At 43.0% G+C, this 21,205-nt stretch overlaps 1 protein-coding gene across 1 annotated transcript; it reads right to left on the bottom strand.

The window, feature by feature from the left end:
* Positions 1-2,311: 2,311 nt before the first annotated feature.
* LOC132828898 (Krueppel-like factor 9) lies at positions 2,312-18,670 on the bottom strand. The gene is made up of 2 exons (XM_060846090.1): positions 17,928-18,670; positions 2,312-4,556 (listed from the first exon to the last, which is right to left on the bottom strand). The coding sequence occupies exons 1-2, from the start codon at positions 18,382-18,384 to the stop codon at positions 4,246-4,248; spliced, it is 768 nt and encodes a 255-aa protein (XP_060702073.1). The 5' UTR covers positions 18,385-18,670; the 3' UTR covers positions 2,312-4,245.
* Between the last annotated feature and the right edge of the window lie 2,535 nt (positions 18,671-21,205).

Genomic DNA, 21,205 nt, shown 5'->3' on the forward strand with positions numbered 1-21,205 from the left:
GAAAGTGACAGAAATTTTTAAAAGGGGGAACAAAGCAGTGACATTCCATCACATAGTTAATGAGTCCTGTATGTTCTTACATAATATACAAAAATCAAAAAGAATAAAAAGGTTGCCAAAACAATACAAACAACACATTGAATAGACTGTTTATAAAACATGTGCAATATGATCTGAAAACCAGACGGAGCATCCCTTATAATAGAGGGTCTAACATGAAGACTCCTTCCAAGGGCCAATATTGTTTCCATGGGCTTCAATCATGTAGTAGCTTTGCCTAACAACATGCCCCTGCCCAGTTACTCACAAGCAACATCAGCGACTGCTGGAAAGCAGGAGGAGACACTGAAACATTCAAGTTAAAATTGACCTTCAGTTTAAAATACTACAGATTTCACACATCATTACAGCTGATTGAGAAGATGTTATTTACCACATTACCTGTGGAAACAACAACTTGCAGAACTTAAGACAAAAAAATTGGCCCATAAGAATACCTCTTAATCTTGAATCTTAAATCTTAGACCTTCACCTATGCTCCATGACTGGCCTCATTGTATTGGATACTATTTTATTGCAATTAATGTTAAGCTGCCTGCAGCCATGGATCAAGATTATGGAATTATAAACTGGAATGCTATAATTCTCATTTATTTTTAAATACTAACATCTCAAAGTATGGCATTCATCACACCTCATTAGCAACATCTACAAAATAAAAAAGTACACTACAAATGAAACTTATTGGTTACTTTTCAGTCACAGATCATGAAAAAAGTGTTTGAGCTGAACAGCACCCTGGACTGATGAGGGAATGGTAAAATCAAAGTTAAAAACCAGAATCACTTTAAGAACATGATGCTGACTGAACTGGATTATGTAGTTGTCACCATAGTCAAAAGCATTCAACCGACTGGGCATCACGGTCAAAGCACTGCAAAAGATCTACCTGGACAATAATAAGTTTTGCCCCATAGGTGGTAGATTGATTCACACATTCTAAATTATTGGTAAATTGGTACACAATTTTTAAAACTCATACTGAAAAGTAACCCATATTACTGCTAGCATCATAGATGTGCTAAATCACTGGGAACGTTAGAACTTCTCTTGTTAAAGCAATACCCAAGTCAGAAGGCACCCTGATGTGGAGTGTTTTAAGACACTGAAAATGCAACTCAAATACCCTGGGACTGCTTCCAATAATGCTAATGCACATTGCCATCGGAACCATAAAATACTCCACGACTTTTGTGAAAAAATAAATGGCAACTAAATTAAGTGAATGAAATCAATAACAATTAATGTTCCATAGGAGTTGTTTTATTAGAATAGTTTTGTTATTTTAGAAAAGGGTGACATGAAACTAGCAACATAGATGAACATTAGTGGCTGATGGGTCTTTTGCATCCTGACTGCAGTTCATGAATTATATTCCATAACCTTTGACACTCGACATTGTAAATCTGCTGTGCAGCAATTACGACCGCATTTAGATATACTGAACAATACCACAGACATAACAGCAGTTGAACATCTCTGATGCAGCAAAGACCAAAACTACCCTTGGTATCATTGTGGCAATATTACAAAAAGCAAGAGACAAGGGAGTGAAATTTCTCTTTCAAAGTGGATTTGATTTGATTTGATTAAAACTGCATTCACAAGTATTGCAGTATTGCGAAACAAATACTTTGCGAGCGTCTCACTCCTGCACTTGAGGGGAATTTCAGCTGATTCAAAAAAAAAGTCATTCAATATATTAAAAGGTATTTTTATTTTCTTCCTTCCCTTTCTTGATAGATTAAAGATGTTTGAATTCAAGACAATATTAAATCAATATTATCTTCCATTGCAGACCACCCACTGATTACGTCAAGACAAAAAAAAGTCAAAGACAACAGGATTATGTCCACCATCAGCACCCTGCACTAGTAATTTTTTTTAAAAAGCTGAAGCTAACCAGGTAACTAATGGGAAGTCACAAGCCTGTCCAGCCTCGAGAATAAAACAAAAGAACGTTAGAAGTGAGAATACAGCTGCCAATGGAGTTTCAAATCAAAACACTGTTCGATCATTTTTTTTCCCCTTGGATAACTGAAATAGAGACTTTTGTGAATTACAGTATACACTTTAATTTCTGAAACAACTTGAGAGATGTGCATTAGTGCACAAGCTATTTATAGTAAAATAGTCATTAGTGTAAATTTAAATCGCTACCTTAAAACCATGCTTTTCACAAATATTTACATTACTTTTTAAAGTTATATTTATCATTATCATTTTTACCCCCCCCCCCCCCCCCCCCCAAATGCAGCTAGCAATTTTAGTAGAGTAGAACACTTCAAAGATAAAGAATATGAATATCTTCCCTTCTGGTAACTGATCAACAGCATACCGTAAGCAAGTTACTTGGAACAACACTGTTCCAACTTCACACACTGAACAGGTATAAAACCTAGATACACACAAGCTCCACACTGGTATGGTGAAATGCATGCATCAGCAACACAGCCCCCTGAGTAGAAACATTACAAAAATACCATATATATATGAGCACTTAGAGAAAGTCAGTACACACACAACCCCACAGCTATATCATTTTTGCACACAGATGACTTGAGCAGGTAATGCCAATCACCTTTCAATCAACCTCCAACTAAAACCTTTGGCGATACACCTTTCTTAAAAAGTGTAATACATGTTGTACAATTGTCACCACTGACCAGCAGATCTCAGAAAATAACCCATGAAGTGTCCTGAATTGTCTGCAGCTCCTATGCAAAACAGTTTGTAAAATCTGTTCCAGAATCCTAATGGGCAGTGTAACAGAATGTTCCTTTTTATCAACTTCACCGTGAGTGAGTTTCCCAGAAAAAAAGTGGTCCCAAGTTGGGAACTGTCCTCCGGTGAGCTGCAATACAAAGCACTACTGGATACACTTTTGCAAGTAATCCAGAGCACAGAAAGCTAGACCAGAGGTAGGCCTTTGCCAGCACAGATACCATGTTACAAATTTGATTTCTTCACGCTCATTTAAGACTTGGGGCATATTTCATTTGCAGAAGATTGATCTCATGTAAAGTCAGATTGACACTGCTGGTCTAAAACTAGAACCAGTGTTTAGGATTGAACGGTACATCCTATGCAATGTTAAAACCTCACAAACAGAAGTTAAACTGAGCTGTAAACCAGAAGGTAGTAATTTCAATACTTGTTGCACCCAGCCACTACACATCATGCAAGGGTCTTGTGCAGGAGTACGGAGACATTGCAGCAAGTCCACTGAACAAAACAGCACTCCCCTCCCCACACCAGCCCAAAGAAATTGAAGATTCTGAAAGAGGTACAACAGTGGTCATAATCGCAGTGCTGTGTCTGTTTCTGTGACATGTGGCAAGATCCTTTGTAGCCCTGAGACAGATCAATTAAGTAACTGCAAATCATTATCACTGTAGGAATACTGTAATTTACAGTAATTCAGTCCCTGAGTTAAATCCCAATGAGAACTTCTCCAGGGGAGGGATGTGTACAACTAAGTTAAACTGAGCCATAAGATCACATTGCCAACTCTGAATTGGAGAAACTGGGCAAAATTGGTTTCTTAGTTTTTAAATTCCTTTTTGACCATGATATTAAAACTGAAATTGCAACATCATATTTACTATCCTTGTTTCAGGTAAATTGCTTTGAAGTATCTTTTATATTTCTCAGTCAAAAGATCTGTTATCAAGCTTCATGTCACCATTTAGCACACAGTGAAATATTGTGTGGCAGTTTCATTTACTTGTGAAACTGTGGTTCAGTCAGTCTGTAGGACTTTTTTTTGAATTTGAGGAAAAGCTATTTTTGACTGGATGACTAAACAATGGCTTACCTTCAGTATACTCCAAAGCCCGTATGGAGTTATCACAATAAGTTAAAAATTCAAAAATAAAAACAGGCATCAGGTTAACTAGATCCAATAATAACTGGGAGATTAGGAAGGTTCATAACACTCTCTATTTTATGAGGATACCAATCCAGCAAAGTTAGCAGCTGAACTTCAGTTGCTGGCTACAGTCAGTGTGTGCGCAAAAACAATGCATGTGAAAAAGACTTCCAACATTAATCTACAACGGTTGAATGGTTTGAAAGCAGAAATCTACAAAGCACAGTCCACACATGTTTGGAGGGCGGGATATAAACTCAGTTTAAACAAGACTTTTGGTACAAAATGTTTTTCTTTAAAAATCCCCCTCCAGTTTAATTGAGCACGGGACCAGCAGGATTCGGAGAACTGACGATGGAAGGGGATGCCAGGCTGTGGAAGGTCGGTGCCAACATGTTGGGGGGTGATGTACTTCTGCTGTTGGGTTTGGTAATCATGCTGGGCTTGAAGTCAGGGTGTCGCCGAGCATGCTTCATCAAGTGGTCACTGCGCATAAACCTCTTCTCGCACATCGGGCACTTGAATTTCTTCTCACCAGTGTGGGTACGATAATGTCGAGCCAGCTCATCTGAGCGGGCGAACTTCTTCAAACACTGTGGCCAGGTGCAAGGAAATGGTCGCTCCCCTGAAAGACAAATTGGGATACAAAGATAAGACACTGAGACTGATTGCAGAGGAGACAGAAACATGGAAACGATTTTCATCTGCAAGGTTTTTTCATTCATGGAGGTAATGGTTCTCATCCTCAGCCATGGAGACAATGATCAATTGTTGGATGCAGCTCACGCTGTCCACTACTACATTTCTCCCCAGAGTGTGAGAACCTACAAACTGAGTGGAATGTAATTTTAAACTCATTCTCTGCAGGAAACCCACAGATCGGGAGGGGGGACACTGGTTTTACGTTGTGTTGAATACTACATTGTGTCTGATTTTGTTCTCCAACAGAATGTAAAACCAACAGTGCATATGGCACAATCGTTTCCCACCCAAATTATATTATCACCCCCACTTTGTGGTCAGCATTTTGTAAAATTCAAAGCTCAGAATTTTTCTTGCTCTGCAGTTTCACAACCCTAACTGTCTGTGTAGTTAGCTGATCTCAACTGGGCAGTTCCATAGTTTGTGTCTTTTCTTAGAGCCAGAATGTAACTCGAGTAACAAGCCTACAGGGTTAATTGGAAGATAAAAGATTGTGTTGATTATGTAATATTGACTACATCCCACACAAGTCCTGAACTGACTCAAAATTGCACAACACTTAAGCAGCTGAGGATAGAGGCCAATTATCTTTTGTGCACGTTCAAAAACATATTTCAAATTGTAAAACCCTCTGTTCTCTTTAGACTCATTCTGTCATGATCTGGACTGAAGTCGTTTAGGAATACATGCAGATAATTATTATGTCGACCATTTGGGCTAAGGAGAAACAGAATTAAAAATGAAATAACTTGAATCAAGCAAAGTAAAAAACACCGCAAAGTGGGAATTTTGCACTTCAAAATTAACTAATTAAAATAAAGTCAACTGAAGCAGGGATTAGGCACAAATTATTATTGAGGGGTGAATAGAATGTACTAAAACTATACAATCAAGAAAACAGATTCTCTTTTTCTACTCGCATTCGGTTTGATCACAAATTAAAACACTGTTCATTCTAATCCATTACAACTCTAACAGAGCTCTATATTCAATAACATTTACACCTGAATTAAAGGACTGACACGTTAGAGCCTCTCTAAAGGGTTTTTAGAAATACATTAAGGACAAAAGGGTAACTAGGGAGAGAATAGGGCCCCTCAAAGATCAGCAAGGCGGCCTTTGTGTGGAGCCGCAGGAAGTGGGGAATATACTAAGTGAGTATTTTGCATCAGTGTTTACTGTGGAGAAGGACATGGAAAAAATATAATGTGGGGAAATAGATGGTGACATCTTGAAAAATTATCATATTACAGTGAAGGTGGCACTGGATATCTTGAAATGCATAAGAGTGGATAAATCCCCAGGACCTGATCAGGTGTACCCTAGAACTTTGTGGGAAGCTAGGGAAGTGATTGCTGGGCCCTTTGCTGAAACATTTGTATCATCAATAATCACAGGTGAGATGCCACAAGACTAGAGGCTGGCTAATATGGTGCCACTATCAGGAAAAGCCAGGGAACAACAGATCAGTGAGCCTGACGTCAGTGGTGGGCAAGTTGTTGGAGAGAATCCTGAAGGACAGGATTACATGTCTTTGGAAAGGCAAGGATTATGGACAGTCAACATGGCTTTGTGCGTGGGAAATCATGTCACATGAACATGATTTGAGTTTTTTGAAGAAGTAACAAAGAGGATTGATGAGGGCAGAGCGGTAGACGTGATCTGTGGATTTCAGTAAGGCGTTCGACAAGGTTCCCCATGGGAGACTGATTAGCAAGGTTAGGTCTCATGGAATACAGGGAGAACTAGCCATTTTGATACAGAACTAGCTCGAAGGTAGAAGACAGAGGATCGTGAAGGGTTGCTTTTCAGACTAGAGGTCTGTGACCAGAGACATGCCTCAAAGATTGGTGCTGGGTTCACTACTTTTTGTCATTTATAGAAATGATTTGGATGTGACATGGGAGGTTACAGTTAATAAGTTTGCAGATGACACCAAAATTGGAGGTGTAGTGGATAGTGAAGGAGGTTATCTTAAAGTACAACAGAATCTTGTTCATATGGGCCAATGGACTGAGGAGTGGCAGATGGAGTTTAATTCAGATAATGCGAGGTGCTGCATTTTGGGAAAGCAAATCTTAGCAGGACTAATACACTTAATGGTAAGGTCCTGGAGAGTGTTGCTGAACAAAGAGACCTTGGAGTGCAGGTTCATAGTTCCTTGAAAGTAGAGTCGCAGGTAGATAGGATAGTGACGGTGGCATTTAGTGTGCTGTCCTTTATTGGTCAGAGTATTGAGTACAGGAGTTGGGAGGTCATGTTGTGGCTGTACAGGACACTAGGTAAAAACAATGGCTGCAGATGCTGGAAACCAGATTCTGGATTAATGGTGCTGGAAAAGCACAGCAGTTCAGGCAGCATCCGAGGAGCAGTAAAATCGATGTTTTGAGCAAAAGCCCTTCATCAGGGCTTTTGCCCGAAACGTCGCTTGTACAGGACGCTGGTACGGCCACTTTTGGAATATTGCATGCAATACTGGTTTCCTTTCTATTGGAAGGATGTTGTCAAACTTGAAAGGATTCAGAAAAAGTTTACAAGGATGTTGCCAGGGTTGGAGGATTTGTGGTAATAGGGAGAGGCTGAATTGGCTGGGGCTGTTTTTCCTGGAGTGTTAGAGGCTGAGAGATGGCCTTATAGAGATATATAAAGTCATGAGGGGCATGATTTGGAGATGCTGGTGTTGGACTGGGGTGTACAAAGTTAAATCACAACACCTTGTTTAATCTAACAGGTTTAATTGGAAGCACAACCACCTGATGAAGGAGCTGCGCTCTGAAAGCTAGTGCTTCCAATTAAACCTTTTGGACTATAACTTGATGAAGGGCATAGATAGAATAAACAGACAAAGTATTTTCCCTGGGATGGAGGCATCTAGAACTAGAGGGCATAGGTTCAGAGTGAGGGGGGAAAGATTTAAACAGGACAACTGCTTCACAGGGGGTGAATGCCTGTATGGATTGAGCTGCCAGAGGAAGTGGAGGATGCTGGTACAACTACAACATTTAAAAGGCATCTGGATGGGTATATGGATAGGAAGGGTTTAAAGGGATATGGGCCAACTGCTAGCAAATAGGACTAAGATTAGGTTAGGATATCTGGTCAGCACGGACGAGTTGGACCAAAGGGTTACTTTCCATGCTGCACATCTCTAGGATTCTAAAACAATCAAGACAAAAATAAGGCTCATGATAAAAGGCACATCACACTTGGTTTATGCAGCTGGTTAGGCAAGGGATTTTTCTCGGATAGAAACTGCTAACAGTGAGGTCCACACTGGCTATGGCAGCATTATTGCTCATACCCAAATGCTTTGAGCTGCCTCCTTGAAACAAAGCAAATTTTGGCAAGTGGCAAAGCCCAGAGTGCTGTTAGGAAATGAGTTCCAGGCTTTTTGATCTAACATTGCAAAGTGTCAGCATTATATTTTCATGTCATGATGGTGAGGGGCTTGGAGGGGAACATGTACATTAATTGCTATATCTCCCTTTTGTGTTGAACTATTTATCAATGTGAATGGCCTCTTGCTAATAGGTACTGCAACTATTTCTGTACATCATTCTTTGTTCAGATACTTTGCAAGAAATAAAATTTAGAAAAGATTCAGTTTTACAAGAAAACTGGAATTTTGCTTTAGTTCCCCATTTATGGGCCACGAGCACCACTTGTTAAAGACGGTTACAACTCACTCTGTTTTTCCTAGCACATCTTGTTTTTTTGGACAACACCCAGCACAGATTAAAATTAGTCAATCTTTCATTATCAAGTGAGGTCAATTCAGTTTAGGATTGTGGAGGCCTTAAACCGCAGCATTCCTGCTGCAAGATCATGGAACTACTGATATTTGTTTAAAACCAGCTTCTTCAGGCAAGTTCCTACACACAGCTGGAGCAAGTATGACTTGAACCCAGAGGTAGGGACACTACTGCTCTACCTCAAGAACCAGAGGGAAGAAGGTACTAATTTTTTGCTTTAGGTTAGTCATGAGGGTTTTCTCTTGAGATGTGTTGACTTTCTCAGCTCAGAATAAAAAATCTCAATGTTCAAGTAGTTGTATAAGGTAACAGAAACCAAGCTAGTTATTGCTGTGCAGGGAATCCCATCTGATGTTACAAAATGGAGTGATTCATAGATTTTACCAGCACTGAAATGAACAAAGTTTATTACAGAATTACCTTTAGAAGCAAATTAGTCATGTTGAGGTATAGATTTTAAAGAAAAAAAACCTCCTCAAATGTTATAATACACCTTTGGAGCAGATGGTAATTGAACCCAGGTACCCATTCTACAAAGTAGAGATACTACCACTGTGCCACAACGGCCCCCATATCTATGTTTTATAATTTAACCTACTTTTCTAATCAACCTGTTCAGAAGTGTTATTACACATTTCAGGATCAGGTGGGATTTGAACCCAGGCCTTTTCGCTCAGAGGTAGGGACACTTACCACTGCACACGAGCTCTCATGCATACATACATAGAAAGTTACTAAATAGATAACAAGCATTTAATTGACACATTCTCGTAAGATTACCACAGAGCAGCTCATGTTGTTCTCTGGTAGTGTTCCTACCTCTGAGCCAGATTGCCCTGGGTTCAGGACCCATCTGCTCCAGAGGTGTGTAATAACTTCTGAACAAGTTGATTAGTACATATCTAGGAATGTTAAAGATGCATCTGCCCATGACAGTAGTAAGAGTGACTACTCACACAGTCCAAGTCCCATCTTCACATTCAACATGCTCTCCATTGTGTTGTGTGCACACTTATCCAGCAATCATACTGAATAAGTGTGCTCCAGGGCTTGGTGTACCCCTAACCCAACTGTTCCCACCTAGATCATTGGCATGTACCCAACCATGATGGAGAATTGTCCAGGTCTGTTCTGTACACAAAGCAGCACAAAACCAACCCAGACAATTACTGCACTCCACTCCAGTCTACTCTCAATCATCAGCAGTGATGGAAGGGGTTAACAATGGTACTCGTTTAGCAATAACCTGTTTGCGGATGCTCAGTTTGGGTTCTACTAGGACTACTCAGCTCTTGACCTTAGTACATCCAGAGGGGAGGAGAGAATGATTACCCTTGATATTAAGGCTCCACTTGACCAAGTATAAAAGGAGCCTGAGCAAAACTGGAGTTAAATCAGAATGCAGGGAGGTGGTTCCCAACTGGTTGCAGTGATATCTAGTATGTAGGAAGATAGTTATGGTTGTTGGAGGTCAGACATCTCAGCTCCAGGACATCTCTGCAGGGGGTTCCTCAGGGTTGTGTCCTTACCACAAGTCTCTTCAGCTGCTTGAATGACTTTCCCTCCATTATAAAAAAGGTCAGAAGTGGGGATGTTTGTTGACAATTGCAATGTTTAGCAGTATTCACAAGTCCTCAAATACTGAAGCAGTCCATGTCCAAATGCAGCAAGATCTGGTCAGCCAAAGTCTGGATATTGACAAGTGGCAAGTGATATTCATGCCACACAAATGTCAGGTAATGATCATCAAAAAAAAAGAAATTCTAATCATAATGCTATGACCAATGGCATTTCCATCACCAAATTCCTCAATGTTACCATTAACCAGAAACTGAACTGGACAGGCCTTACAGTATTGGCCTGGACTAGACTAGAGCAGGTCAGTGTGGAAGCCTTGCAATGAACAACAAAGCCCAACTGCCCAAAGCCAGTCCACCATCTACAAGGCATCAGTTTGATGGAATACTCCCACTTCCTTGGATGAGCACAGTTCGATACCATTAAGGACAAAGCATAGAGTCATAAAAGTACAGCATGGAAACAGATCCTTTGGTCCAATTTGTCCATGGCAACCAGATATCCTAACCTAATCTAGTCCCATTTGCCAGCACGTGGCCCATATCCCTCCAAACCCTTCCTATTCATATACCCATCCAGATACCTTTTAAATGCTGCAATTGTACCATCCTCCACCACTTACTCTGATAAGTCATACCATAAATGTACCATCCTCTGCAAGAAGAAGTCACCCCTTTAGGTCCCTTTTATATCTCCCCCCCCCCCCTTACCCTAAATCTATGTCCTCTAGTTCTGGACTCCCCCACCCCAGAGAAAAATAGACTGTGTGGACGTTCTCCCAGTGTCTGCGTGGGTTTCCTTCGGGTGCTCCGGTTTCCTCCCACAGTCCAAAGATGTGCGGGTCAGGTGACTTGGCCATGCTAAATTGCCTGTAGTGTTAGGTAAGGGGCAAATGTAGGGGTATGGGTGGGTTGCGCTTCGGCGGGTCGGTGTGGACTTGTTGGGCCGAAGGGCCTGTTTCCACACTATAAATAATCTAATCAAAGAAAACATTATGTATTCCATGAGATCTAACCAGTCTCCCATAGGGAACCTTGTCAAACACCTTACTGAAGTCCATATAGATCACATCCACCGCTCTGCCCTCATCAATCCTCTTTGTTACTTCTTCAAAAAAAACTCAAGCAACCTGCTTGATTGGTACCATATCCATAAACATTCACTTTCTCCACTACTGATGTTCGGTAGCAACAGTGTATACCATCTAGAAAAATTCAAAGGTCCTTAAATGGCACCTACCAAATCCATAATCACTACCATCTGGAATGAAAGGGTAGCAGATATATGTGAATACCAGTACATCCAAGAGTCCCCTCCAAACAAACCACCAAACAGACTTGAAAATATAATCACAGTTCCTTCAGCGTGACTGGGTCAATATCCCAAAATCTTCCTCCCTAATAGCAAAGCATCTATCTACACTCAAAAAACAGCTCAGCACACAGTTCACGGGCAGTTAGGACTAAGGTGCTGACCCAGCCAGTGACACCCACATCCCAAGTAAATCACTGGGAGCAAAGTTCATTAATTCGGCCATCTACTGACAATGGGTCACATCCTTGCTTCAGAGCCATGAGCTCTCGGTTCAAGACCCACCGCAAGTTTTGATGGTCAAAGATACATTCAAAATGTGGCCACATTGGCGGAGTACGAATATGCAAATCCTCCAAACATTCACCAGCAAGGATAAAGAATGGGAGGAACTGTGTGATGGGAAGACAGCTGAAGCTTTATCACAATTACCAATTGTTCCAGACTACAAGTAAAAGTACGGGTTGGTAAGGCAAGTTGGAACCCCTGAGCAGGTTATTACACCACTATCACCAGAATTACCCGAGCGAATCAAAAGTTACAATATATAATAACACCATGCTAAGAAAACCTGAACATTGCAGATTCCATCCTTGCAATGAAATGAGTTAGCTCAACAGCTCTCTGAGCTCAATAACTGGTTCCAATATGTCCAGTTCACAAAAGAGTGTGTTCTTCATCCCAACTGATAGCTACTGACTTTTGAGAGGTTCCAGCAAATGACGTCAACAAAAGAACTTCACGTTTAGGGTCTCATCAGGATTAAAATACTGACCAGACTATCCATGTCAGAAACCATGCCACAATACCAGGTATGTTCTGAAAAAGAGGTGAGATTGATGGGTGGAACAGAATGACAGAGAACATGTCACATTTACTTGGCTTCGACATCCTTGCATGTAGAAATTTGGAGTGGATTATGATGCTAATAAGGATAGAGATCACCCACTTCCTGACTTTCTTTGGGGTAAGAGACAAAAACAATGGAATGTAATCTTCAAACTAGAGCAAGGGCAAACAGCAGGGAAAAATCAGGAAACATTTCTTCTACACAAACAGAAGTTTGTTGGAAATTATTTCATCTAAAAGACTATTAACATTAGGGCAACTGCTTCTAGGGAACTAGAAAAGACTTTTGACAGGTAGTGGTATGAAGAGTTATGGGGCAACAGTTGAAATGTGGATTGGAGGTACAATCTTCTAGGAGAAAGTGAGGACTGCAGATGCTGGAGATCAGAGCTGAAAAGGTGTTGCTGGAGAAGCGCAGCAGGTCCGGCAGCATCCAAGGAGCAGGAGAGTCGGCGTTTTGGGCATGAGCCCTTCTTCAGGAATGAGAAAAGTTTGTCCAGCAGGCTAAGATAAAAAGTAGGGAAGAGGGACTTGGGGGAGGGGGCGTTGGAAATGCAATAGGTGGAAGGAGGTCAAGGTGAGGGTATTGGCCGGAGAGGGGGTGGGGGCGGAGAGGTCAGGAAGAAGATTGCAGGTTAGGAAGGTGGTGCTGAGTTCGAGGGATTTGACTGAGACAAGGTGGGGGGAGGGGAAATGAGGAAACTGGAGAAATCTAGGTTGATCTCTTGTGATTGGAGGGATCCTAGGCCTAGGAAAAAGTTTTCTACATTATAGTAGAAAGAGGAAGTGTTAGGATACAGGGGGATTCATAAACAATGTCAAACTGAGTGATCTTACTCATATTTAAAAGTGGAGGAAAACATTTTAGCTCCAATCCACACCCAACTGAATTCTGCTTTACAAGGTACATGGCCTTCTTAGTTGGAAAAAGGTGGATGTATTCCACACTCTTAAGAATGCTGTGAAAAATATAGAAGCCTATGCAATCTAACACTATAAACCATTTGAGAAATGTGACCACAGTTCGCCTGTGTTCAGAAACCCCTCATCATCATATTAACCTTCATTTTAGATTTGAAAATAAGAGGGAAGGTCACAAACCAGGATTGCCTTCTCTGGTGAAAATTATAGTCAACAACTGAAGAATTCTGGCCTGCTGAGGTACTAATGAATTGACAGTAGTAGACATTTGTGACTACTGGTACAGCATTTGAAATATTTTCAATACTTTCAGCTGGTTTACCAACTACATGCACCACTCCTTCCTTCTTGGCCTTAGTTTTTAAGTAGTCCATACAGATCATTTAACCATTTAACTGGAGACAGTTAAATAGTCAATTAGAAATAGCCAAGATAAACAAGGGCAAAACTATCAATATTTTCAGCCTCATTCCCTCCTAGTTCACAGCATCTTTTGCATGGATTAAGCTCCACAAGATTCTGCAACTTATCATTGAAGATTACTCTAAATACAAGCTTTTTTCATAATGCATAGCTCTTTACCAGCTGAGAAACAATGGTAGGACCTTATAGCACATGTATCCCCACCCAACTTTCAAGTTTTCTCTAACGTTTTGACTAGATGCTCGCTAAAGTTATTCAAAACAAATCTACAGAGGGGCTGGTTACTAAAAGTTTTCATTTCCTGAAGATTTATGGTGAATTACATCATAGATAACATCTAGTACCTTATCCAGCAGGCATTTCTTTATGTGACCCCAGCAAATTTTACCAGGCTGTTTGATCCCAGAGCCCTAACAGTGAGCCTAGTACTGTCCACACCCAGACAGTATCAATAAAGACGAGTTCACAAGGGTACAGAAACTAATTGCGGAATGTTCCTTGCTTAAGGTCATTTCAGGTTAAGAATCAAACCTAGAACTTACATCTAGGCATAACTGTATTACGTTTTCACCCAAACTCCATTTACTACAAAATGAAAATCAGACTATGCCACAAGTACACAATCTTCTATTATATTTACCAGTTTATTTCAAGAATTGATCAAGAAAAAGGCTACAGAGAGGTAATTGGGAAATTGGATTTGTATTCTTCCAAACAGCTGGCACAGAACGGTCACTTGGTCACTTGCTGCATGGTAACTTTGGATGGACGAAGCCCCCCAAAACACTCACTGTTACTAGTCATTCAGAAAGTAAACCTGAAATCATGAAAGTGATTGTAAAGTCCCTGAAAGACCACTTAGTCACTCAGCATCGATTGGCCCATCAAACTGGTCTTTATACTCCATTAATAATGTTTAATATGCCATTCTATTTATTATTTTGAAACAGTGTATATGACCACTAAGTCTTTGAAAGAACCAATCTAACCACATAGCATCACCTACACCAGATTGACCTTTACCCCTAAAAGGTCTTCATAATCCTGGTGGACTATAGAGCTGCTCTGTCATTAGAAAGAGATGTTGTTATGGTTCTGTTCGCCAAGCTGGGAATTTGTGTTGCAGACATTTCGTCCCCTGTCTAGGTGACATCTTCAGTGCTTGGGAGCCTCCTGTGAAGCGCTTCTGTGATTTTTCCTCCGGCATTTGTAGTGGTTTGAATCTGCCGCTTCCGGTTGTCAGTTCCAGCTGTCCGTTGCAGTGGTCGATATATTGGGTCCAGGACGATGTGCTTATTGATTGAATCTGTGGATGAGTACCATGCCTCTAGGAATTCCCTGACTGTTCTCTGTTTGGCTTGTCCTATAATAGTAGTGTTGTCCCAGTCGAATTCATGTTGCTTGTCATCTGCGTGTGCGGCTACTAAGGATAGCTGGTTGTGTCGTTTCGTGGCTAGTTGGTGTTCATGGATACAGATCGTTAGCTGTCTTCCTGTTTGTCCTATGTAGTGTTTTGTGCAGTCCTTGCATGGGATTAGAGAGAGATGTCTGACAGTGTTTTAACTTGGGGTCACCACACCTTACGCGAGGAGAGAGTTTGAGAAGGAGAGCAGCAGTTGAACACATTGCAGGTATCCCTTTGCATTATAAACCAGCTGCCCAGCCAACTGAGCAAACTAACACATGCTCTATATACAGTTCCTGTATATCAACAAACGCATAACAGACATATAGAATAGCATATAAATTTAAAATTCAGACATGACTCTAATAATCATTTAAATGTGTCAGGAAGTTGAACAATTCCAACTAGAACAATCTGCACCCCTCCCTGGAGTGTCAGAATCCTTAGATAAGCACATGGATGATGATGGGATAGTGTAGGGGGTCGAGCTGAGAATAGTTCACAGGTCGGTGCAACATCGAGGGCCGAAGGGCCTGTTCTGTGCTGGATTGTTATATGTTCTATGTGCAAGATTGAGGGGTGATTTTCTCGAGGCTTATAAAATCATGAGCAGCATGGATTGCTTAAATAGACAAAGTCTTTTCCCTGGGGTTTGGGAGTCTAGAAGGCATAGGTTTAGGGTGGGGTGGAATTTAAAAGGGACATTTTCAGTCGGTCAGAGGGTGGAATGAGCTACCAGAGGAAGTGGTAGGGGCTGATGCCTTTTTAAATGTTTTAATTGTATCTGGATGGGTACATGAATAGGAAGGGTTGAGAGAGACACGGGCCGAGTGCTGGCAAATGGGTCGGGATTGGGATATCAGGTCGGCATGGACGAGTTGGCCGAAGGGTCTGTTTCCGTGGTGTACATCTTGATGACTGTAAGTGGGGCGCGGCTCTGCTGCTCAACTGAAGAGTCAGTGAGTTCGCAGGAACTTCACTGGTCGGCATCACACCTTCCGAGTGAGTGCGCATTTTAACCGGCGGGGGGCAGGGGTGGGGGTTCGCTTCCAGCCCCGCGTGGGGCTGGCGTGTGGGTGCGGGGTCGGGTGACCGAGGTTCCCACCCTCGGAAACACCCACCGCACCGGCCCCGTCCCCGCCCCCGGATGTGTGGACACGCCCACCAGCCCGCTCATTGGCCCGGCCCCCCAGCAACCGCGCCCTAGCTGATTAACCATTGGAGGAGCGCGACTGGCCCCGCCCCCTTGAGCTCCAGCTACCGCTCCCTGTTCTTTCTCGCTTCACCCAGAGCCTGGCGGCATTTGTAAGCCCTTGCCCTGAATAATCCCCCCCCTTTTTAACCAGCTGCCTTTGAAATATCATTTTTAAATCATCCCATTCTCTCTCTAGGAATTGAAAACGTTGCTGAGTTCCCAAACACGCTGCATGTGCCTCAGACACTGATAGCTGTATTCAAAATATTTCACTATCTGCACCTTCAGGTCTTATTTGATTCCAATTACTGATCATTCATCCAGCACATTTCGGAATTCCAGGAATAAAAACCACACACACGGATGTCAAACCCTAAAACTGTTAAAATTTGCAGGACTATAAAATGCTACCAAACTAAGCTCCCTGCGCCAGCATCCAGCCCCTCGTCTCACTCAGATGGCTAATTATTGTTCAGTTTGCAGGAAATTCCGGTCTATTCCTATTATGGGCGTCCACTCCCCCCACCCACTCACCTCCTCCCTCTGAATTACATGTTTCCCACCTCCCCCACCCCCCCCCCCCCCCCAAACCCAAGCCGTGACGATTGTAACAGGAGGCGGGGAGCACGATGCTGGCATTATGCCAGGGTCAGGGATCCAGGGCGCGCTCTCTCTCCCACCCCCGCCCCCCCCCCCACCACCACACCCCACCCCCCCGGGCAAAAAAAAAGCCTCCGTCAAGGGCACACGCTGCAAACGAAAAGGCTGGGAAATGACGCAAGTCAGGGACGGCCTGACGGTTCTTCAAACGTTAGGCTGCGGGTGGGGGAGCTGGCCGATGGGGAGCGGAATGGCACTTCCCCCCGGACTGTCAGCCCGGGTGAGAAGCTGCCCATCGCCAGCTTCAGTTTCCATATCCACCCCAAGCTACAGGGGCTGCCATCAGTAAGTTAACCACCACCACGCCCCTGCAAAGCTGCAGTTATCGGCCTGTATCGCTGGTCAATGCAACTTGGCCGACTCAGTAACAGGTAGTTACTGTACGAACCCCGCCCAGCTCAGCTCCCCTCCCCCCCCCCCCCCAACTCATGGCTATATTAAAAAAAATTAGAATTCTGACAGCATCAAATCCGATTATAAAGTACTTGTGCTGTCCCTTACTGTCCCACCCTAGACCCTGTCACTCAAGGTCAGGGATCTTGTCCGGGTTCTGTCTGGGCAAGTTGGAACATGTAGAGACCCTGACCCCCGAGAAAAAGAAACCTAACTCGTGAAATGTCACCCCCCCAATACAAAACCACTTCGAAATATCACTTGCCCTTTGTTCCACAACAAACGTCAAATTGCATCTACTTAATCGCACAAGTACGGTTTCTTACCCAGAGCCTCATTGTCTACTCTCAGAGACTCCTCCCCTTTCTCGGAACTGCTAAATCTACAATAAAAGGGACATTATCCTGTAAAGGGAGAAGAAAGGGAACGCACGATTAAAACAAAACTTATCCAGCCCGCACGAAAAATCGAGATCGCTTCTAAAGGGGTGCCATCAGTAAAATCGGGAGGATAACACTTGTCTGTCCCAGGTTAAAACACAAAACAGGATCAACAGTGTTAACCACTACAGTTAAGCGCCATTAATTTAGTCCCTTAGTTTTCACTATAAAAGCAGCGTGGGAACAAAAGACGAAAGAATGCGAGTGTTACAGTAACAAAAGAGACATTCGCAGGACCATCAAGGCACAGAAATGAAACGTGGCGACAACTTTTTGTTTCAGGGATGGGGGGGGGGGGGGGGGGGGGTGAAAGAGAAGAAGAGGGAGGGAGAGGCGGGAGGAGAAAATAAAGCTCTGGGCTCTCTACCTGTGTGAGTTCTCATGTGTGCTTTCAGATGGGACGATTTCCCGTACACTTTACCGCAGCCGGCGAAGCAGCACTGATGCTTCTTCACCGCACATTTATCCGAGCGCCTGCTTTTCCGCTTCTCGGGGGTAGAGTTGGCGGTCCCCAGGGTCGGGGTGCCGGGACCCTCGGAAAGGGTGGTGTAGCCGCTCTCCAGGCTCTCCCCGGACGACGAGGACGAGTTGCTACTCTCGGAGTTGGATGACATGGGTCGGGATTTCTGCAGGTCGGTCAGAATGCTGGCCACCAGCAGCAGGTTACCTCCACCGCCCCCTCCTTCCTTGAGCGTGTCGCTGACTTCTTTGTCCTCCCGGGAACTTTCCTCGTCTTTGACCGGCGATCGGTGCACCACCGCCCCGCTGGAGATGGACATGAGGCACTCGGCGGCGAAATAGTCGCGACAGGCGAAGGCAGACATCGCCAGGGAGGTGGGGTAAGAGCTAGGCTGTGTGTGTGTGAGAGAGAGAGAATTGGGATCTCCCTCCACACCCACCTACCACCCTCCCTCTCTCTCAGAAACTGGTGAATAAAACAGACAGGTCTGGGTGTATATGTGTGTGTGTGTGAGAGAGAGAGAGACTCTCCCTCCCAAGCCCCCCTCCCCTCCCAGCTGGATGCGATCTGAACGCCACTGTGCCGTGGCCCCACCGCTTTGTCTGGGAGAGAGAGGGGTCTACGTGCTCCCCGCCTCCTCCAAAACGGCCTGTGACGCGCCGGGCGGATCCCAGACACTGAGCCACTCGGGTGACGCGCATTTTATTGACGCTGGAAACCCCTGTCTCCAGGGACAGGAGAGAGAGAGAGAGAGAGACAACATCATTTCATATCTACATCTTTTCAAAAAGTTTGGCATCTCCCTAGAATTTCTGAAACCTCCTTCTTCCCTCATCCTCCCCCCCAACACCTATTTTTTTTTAAATAAAGAAATAATTGAGCTGTGCGTGAGATCGAAGCTGATTTTTTTTGTGTGTGTCGTTTCCAGGCCGCTCTGTAATGCGGGCGTTATCATGAAATTCGCAGATGATGCTAAATTGGGCGGGGGAGGTGTAATCGCCGGAGAAAGAGAGAGAGAGAAAACGTATTGGTGGGCGAAACTCAAGAGATTTGCCTCAGAAACATAGAATGCTGGTAGATTTTTTAAAAAAATAATAAGTGGGGTATAATTGTTCAGCAATTTCAAAGCATCGCATCGATATGGTAAATCCGGAAACAAGTGTCCACCCAGCCCATGACCCGTTTCACTCTCCAACAGACTGATAGCCCTCTGACTCTCCTCAGTTTGCCTGCACAGAGGAGGGCACAAAGACTGAAAGATATCTGCAAATGACTGAACACAATGTTATTCGGAACGTTCAGCCCAAACTCTCGTGCCTGACCCTCCTCCTATCTTTAACACAATCAACATAACTTTCCTCCCCCGCACCCACCCCGCTCCCGGTCTATATTTTAGCTTTTACTTTAAATATATTTGCCTAAATGATATTTGAGTCCCACATTCTGGTCACTCGCTGAGTAAAGAGGTTTCTCCTGTTGGATTTATTAATGACAATCTTGGCCCCGAGTTTTGCTCTCCCTCCATTCTCTACACCCCACCACTGTCAGCCAACAAGTGGTAATATCTCTGATCTGCAGAATTAAAGTGTTTCATAATTTTAAACATCCCTGTCAGATTAAGCCTCAGCTTCCTCTTTTCTAAAGATTCCCAGATTGTAAAATATTGAGTGATTATTATAGCCTTATCCTTTACCTCTTTTTGCATTCAGCACTATGGAGACCAGAACGGTACACAATAGCTACGTATTGTTTAAATGATGCCTTTTTACATTTTGTCAGGTAGATTTTCTTCTTCTTAGTAAAGCAGTTGCCCAGTTGGAAACCAGTGCTTGGACCCAAAAGATATTGTCAGCCTTTGGTTCAAATGTAGTCCTCTCTCCTACATCAGGAAGTCAAGGGTTCAACTCTTGCATTTAATTTAGGTAGCACTGACAGTGTCCTGCATTGTCTGAAGTGCTGTATTCCAAAATGATGTGAAAGCAAAATCCTGCACGAATTCTCCACAAACTACAATTCATGAAAGTATACAGACCAACATTTATCCTTCAATTAGTACCATTAAAAAAAATCTGTCCATTTATCTCATTGCTGTTTGAGAAACTTTGTTACGTCCACATCACAACAGTGACTACAGGTCAAAAGCATTGAAATGGCTGTGAAATGTTTTGTGATATTCTAAAATTGCAAATGGCACTATATAAATGCAAGTTTTAAAAAGAATTACATCAACACATATTTTAAAAATGCTTATGACATAACACAGATGTAGAATTTTGCTTAACCAAAGAGGAGCTATTAGGACAGATGATTTATGTTAAAATGTTAATTAATGACTGAAGCAAGAGGAGACTATGCCTGAGTGAGACGTAGACTAAGTTAATAGTGCGTTAGGTTCAAGACAGAAACTTTGGTAAATCTTTCTTCTATTTTAAATGTAAATATACGGAGTCAGGCTTTGACAGTTCTAATAACCTTCACATAAGTTGGATTGTATTGTTAAACAAGATTATCATGTTAACCTGGAAATGGTAGTTATTTGTCAATTAGCTAAAGGCAGTTGGCTCAATTGATCTCAATTACTGTAACAGGAAGTGAAACTAGTTAGTGAATCCCTACAGCATAGAAACAGGCCATGTTGCAGTTGTACAAGACATTGGTTAGGACACTTTTGGAATATTGCATGCCATTCTGGCCTCCTTTCTATTGGAAGGATGTTGTGAAACTTGAAAGGGTTCAGAAAAGATTTACAAGGATGTTGCCAGGGTTGGAGGATCTGAGCTACAGAGAGAGGCTGAACAGGCTGGGGCTGCTTTCCCTGGAGTGTTGGAGGCTGAGGGGTGACCTTATAGAGTTTTATAAAATAATGAGGAGAATGGATAGGATAAATAGACAAAGTCTTTTCCCTGGGGTGGGGGAGTCTAGAACAAGAGGGCATAGGTTTTAGGGTGAGAGGGGCAAGATTTAAATGGATCTAAGGGGCAACAGAGAGGGTGGTGTGTGTATGGAACGAACTGCCAGAGGGTGTGGTGGAGGCGGGTACAATTGCAACATTTAAGAGGCATTTGGATGGGTATATGAATAGGAAGGGTTTGGAGGGATATGGGCCGGGTGCTGGCAGGTGGGACTAGATTGGGTTGGGATATCTGGTCGGCATGGATGAGTTGGACCGAAGGGTCTGTTTCCGT

The sequence above is a fragment of the Hemiscyllium ocellatum genome, chromosome 28 (assembly GCF_020745735.1).
Source record: "Hemiscyllium ocellatum isolate sHemOce1 chromosome 28, sHemOce1.pat.X.cur, whole genome shotgun sequence".
Lineage (NCBI taxonomy): Eukaryota > Metazoa > Chordata > Chondrichthyes > Orectolobiformes > Hemiscylliidae > Hemiscyllium > Hemiscyllium ocellatum.

Coding starts and splice junctions, on each gene's coding strand:
- LOC132828898 (XM_060846090.1), bottom strand. CDS start 18,384: ATGTCTGCCTTCGCCTGTCGCGACTATTTCGCCGCCGAGTGCCTCATG. Junction 4,557..17,927: donor ACACATGAGAACTCACACAG/GTAGAGAGCCCA, acceptor TTTGTCTTTCAG/GGGAGCGACCATTTCCTTGC.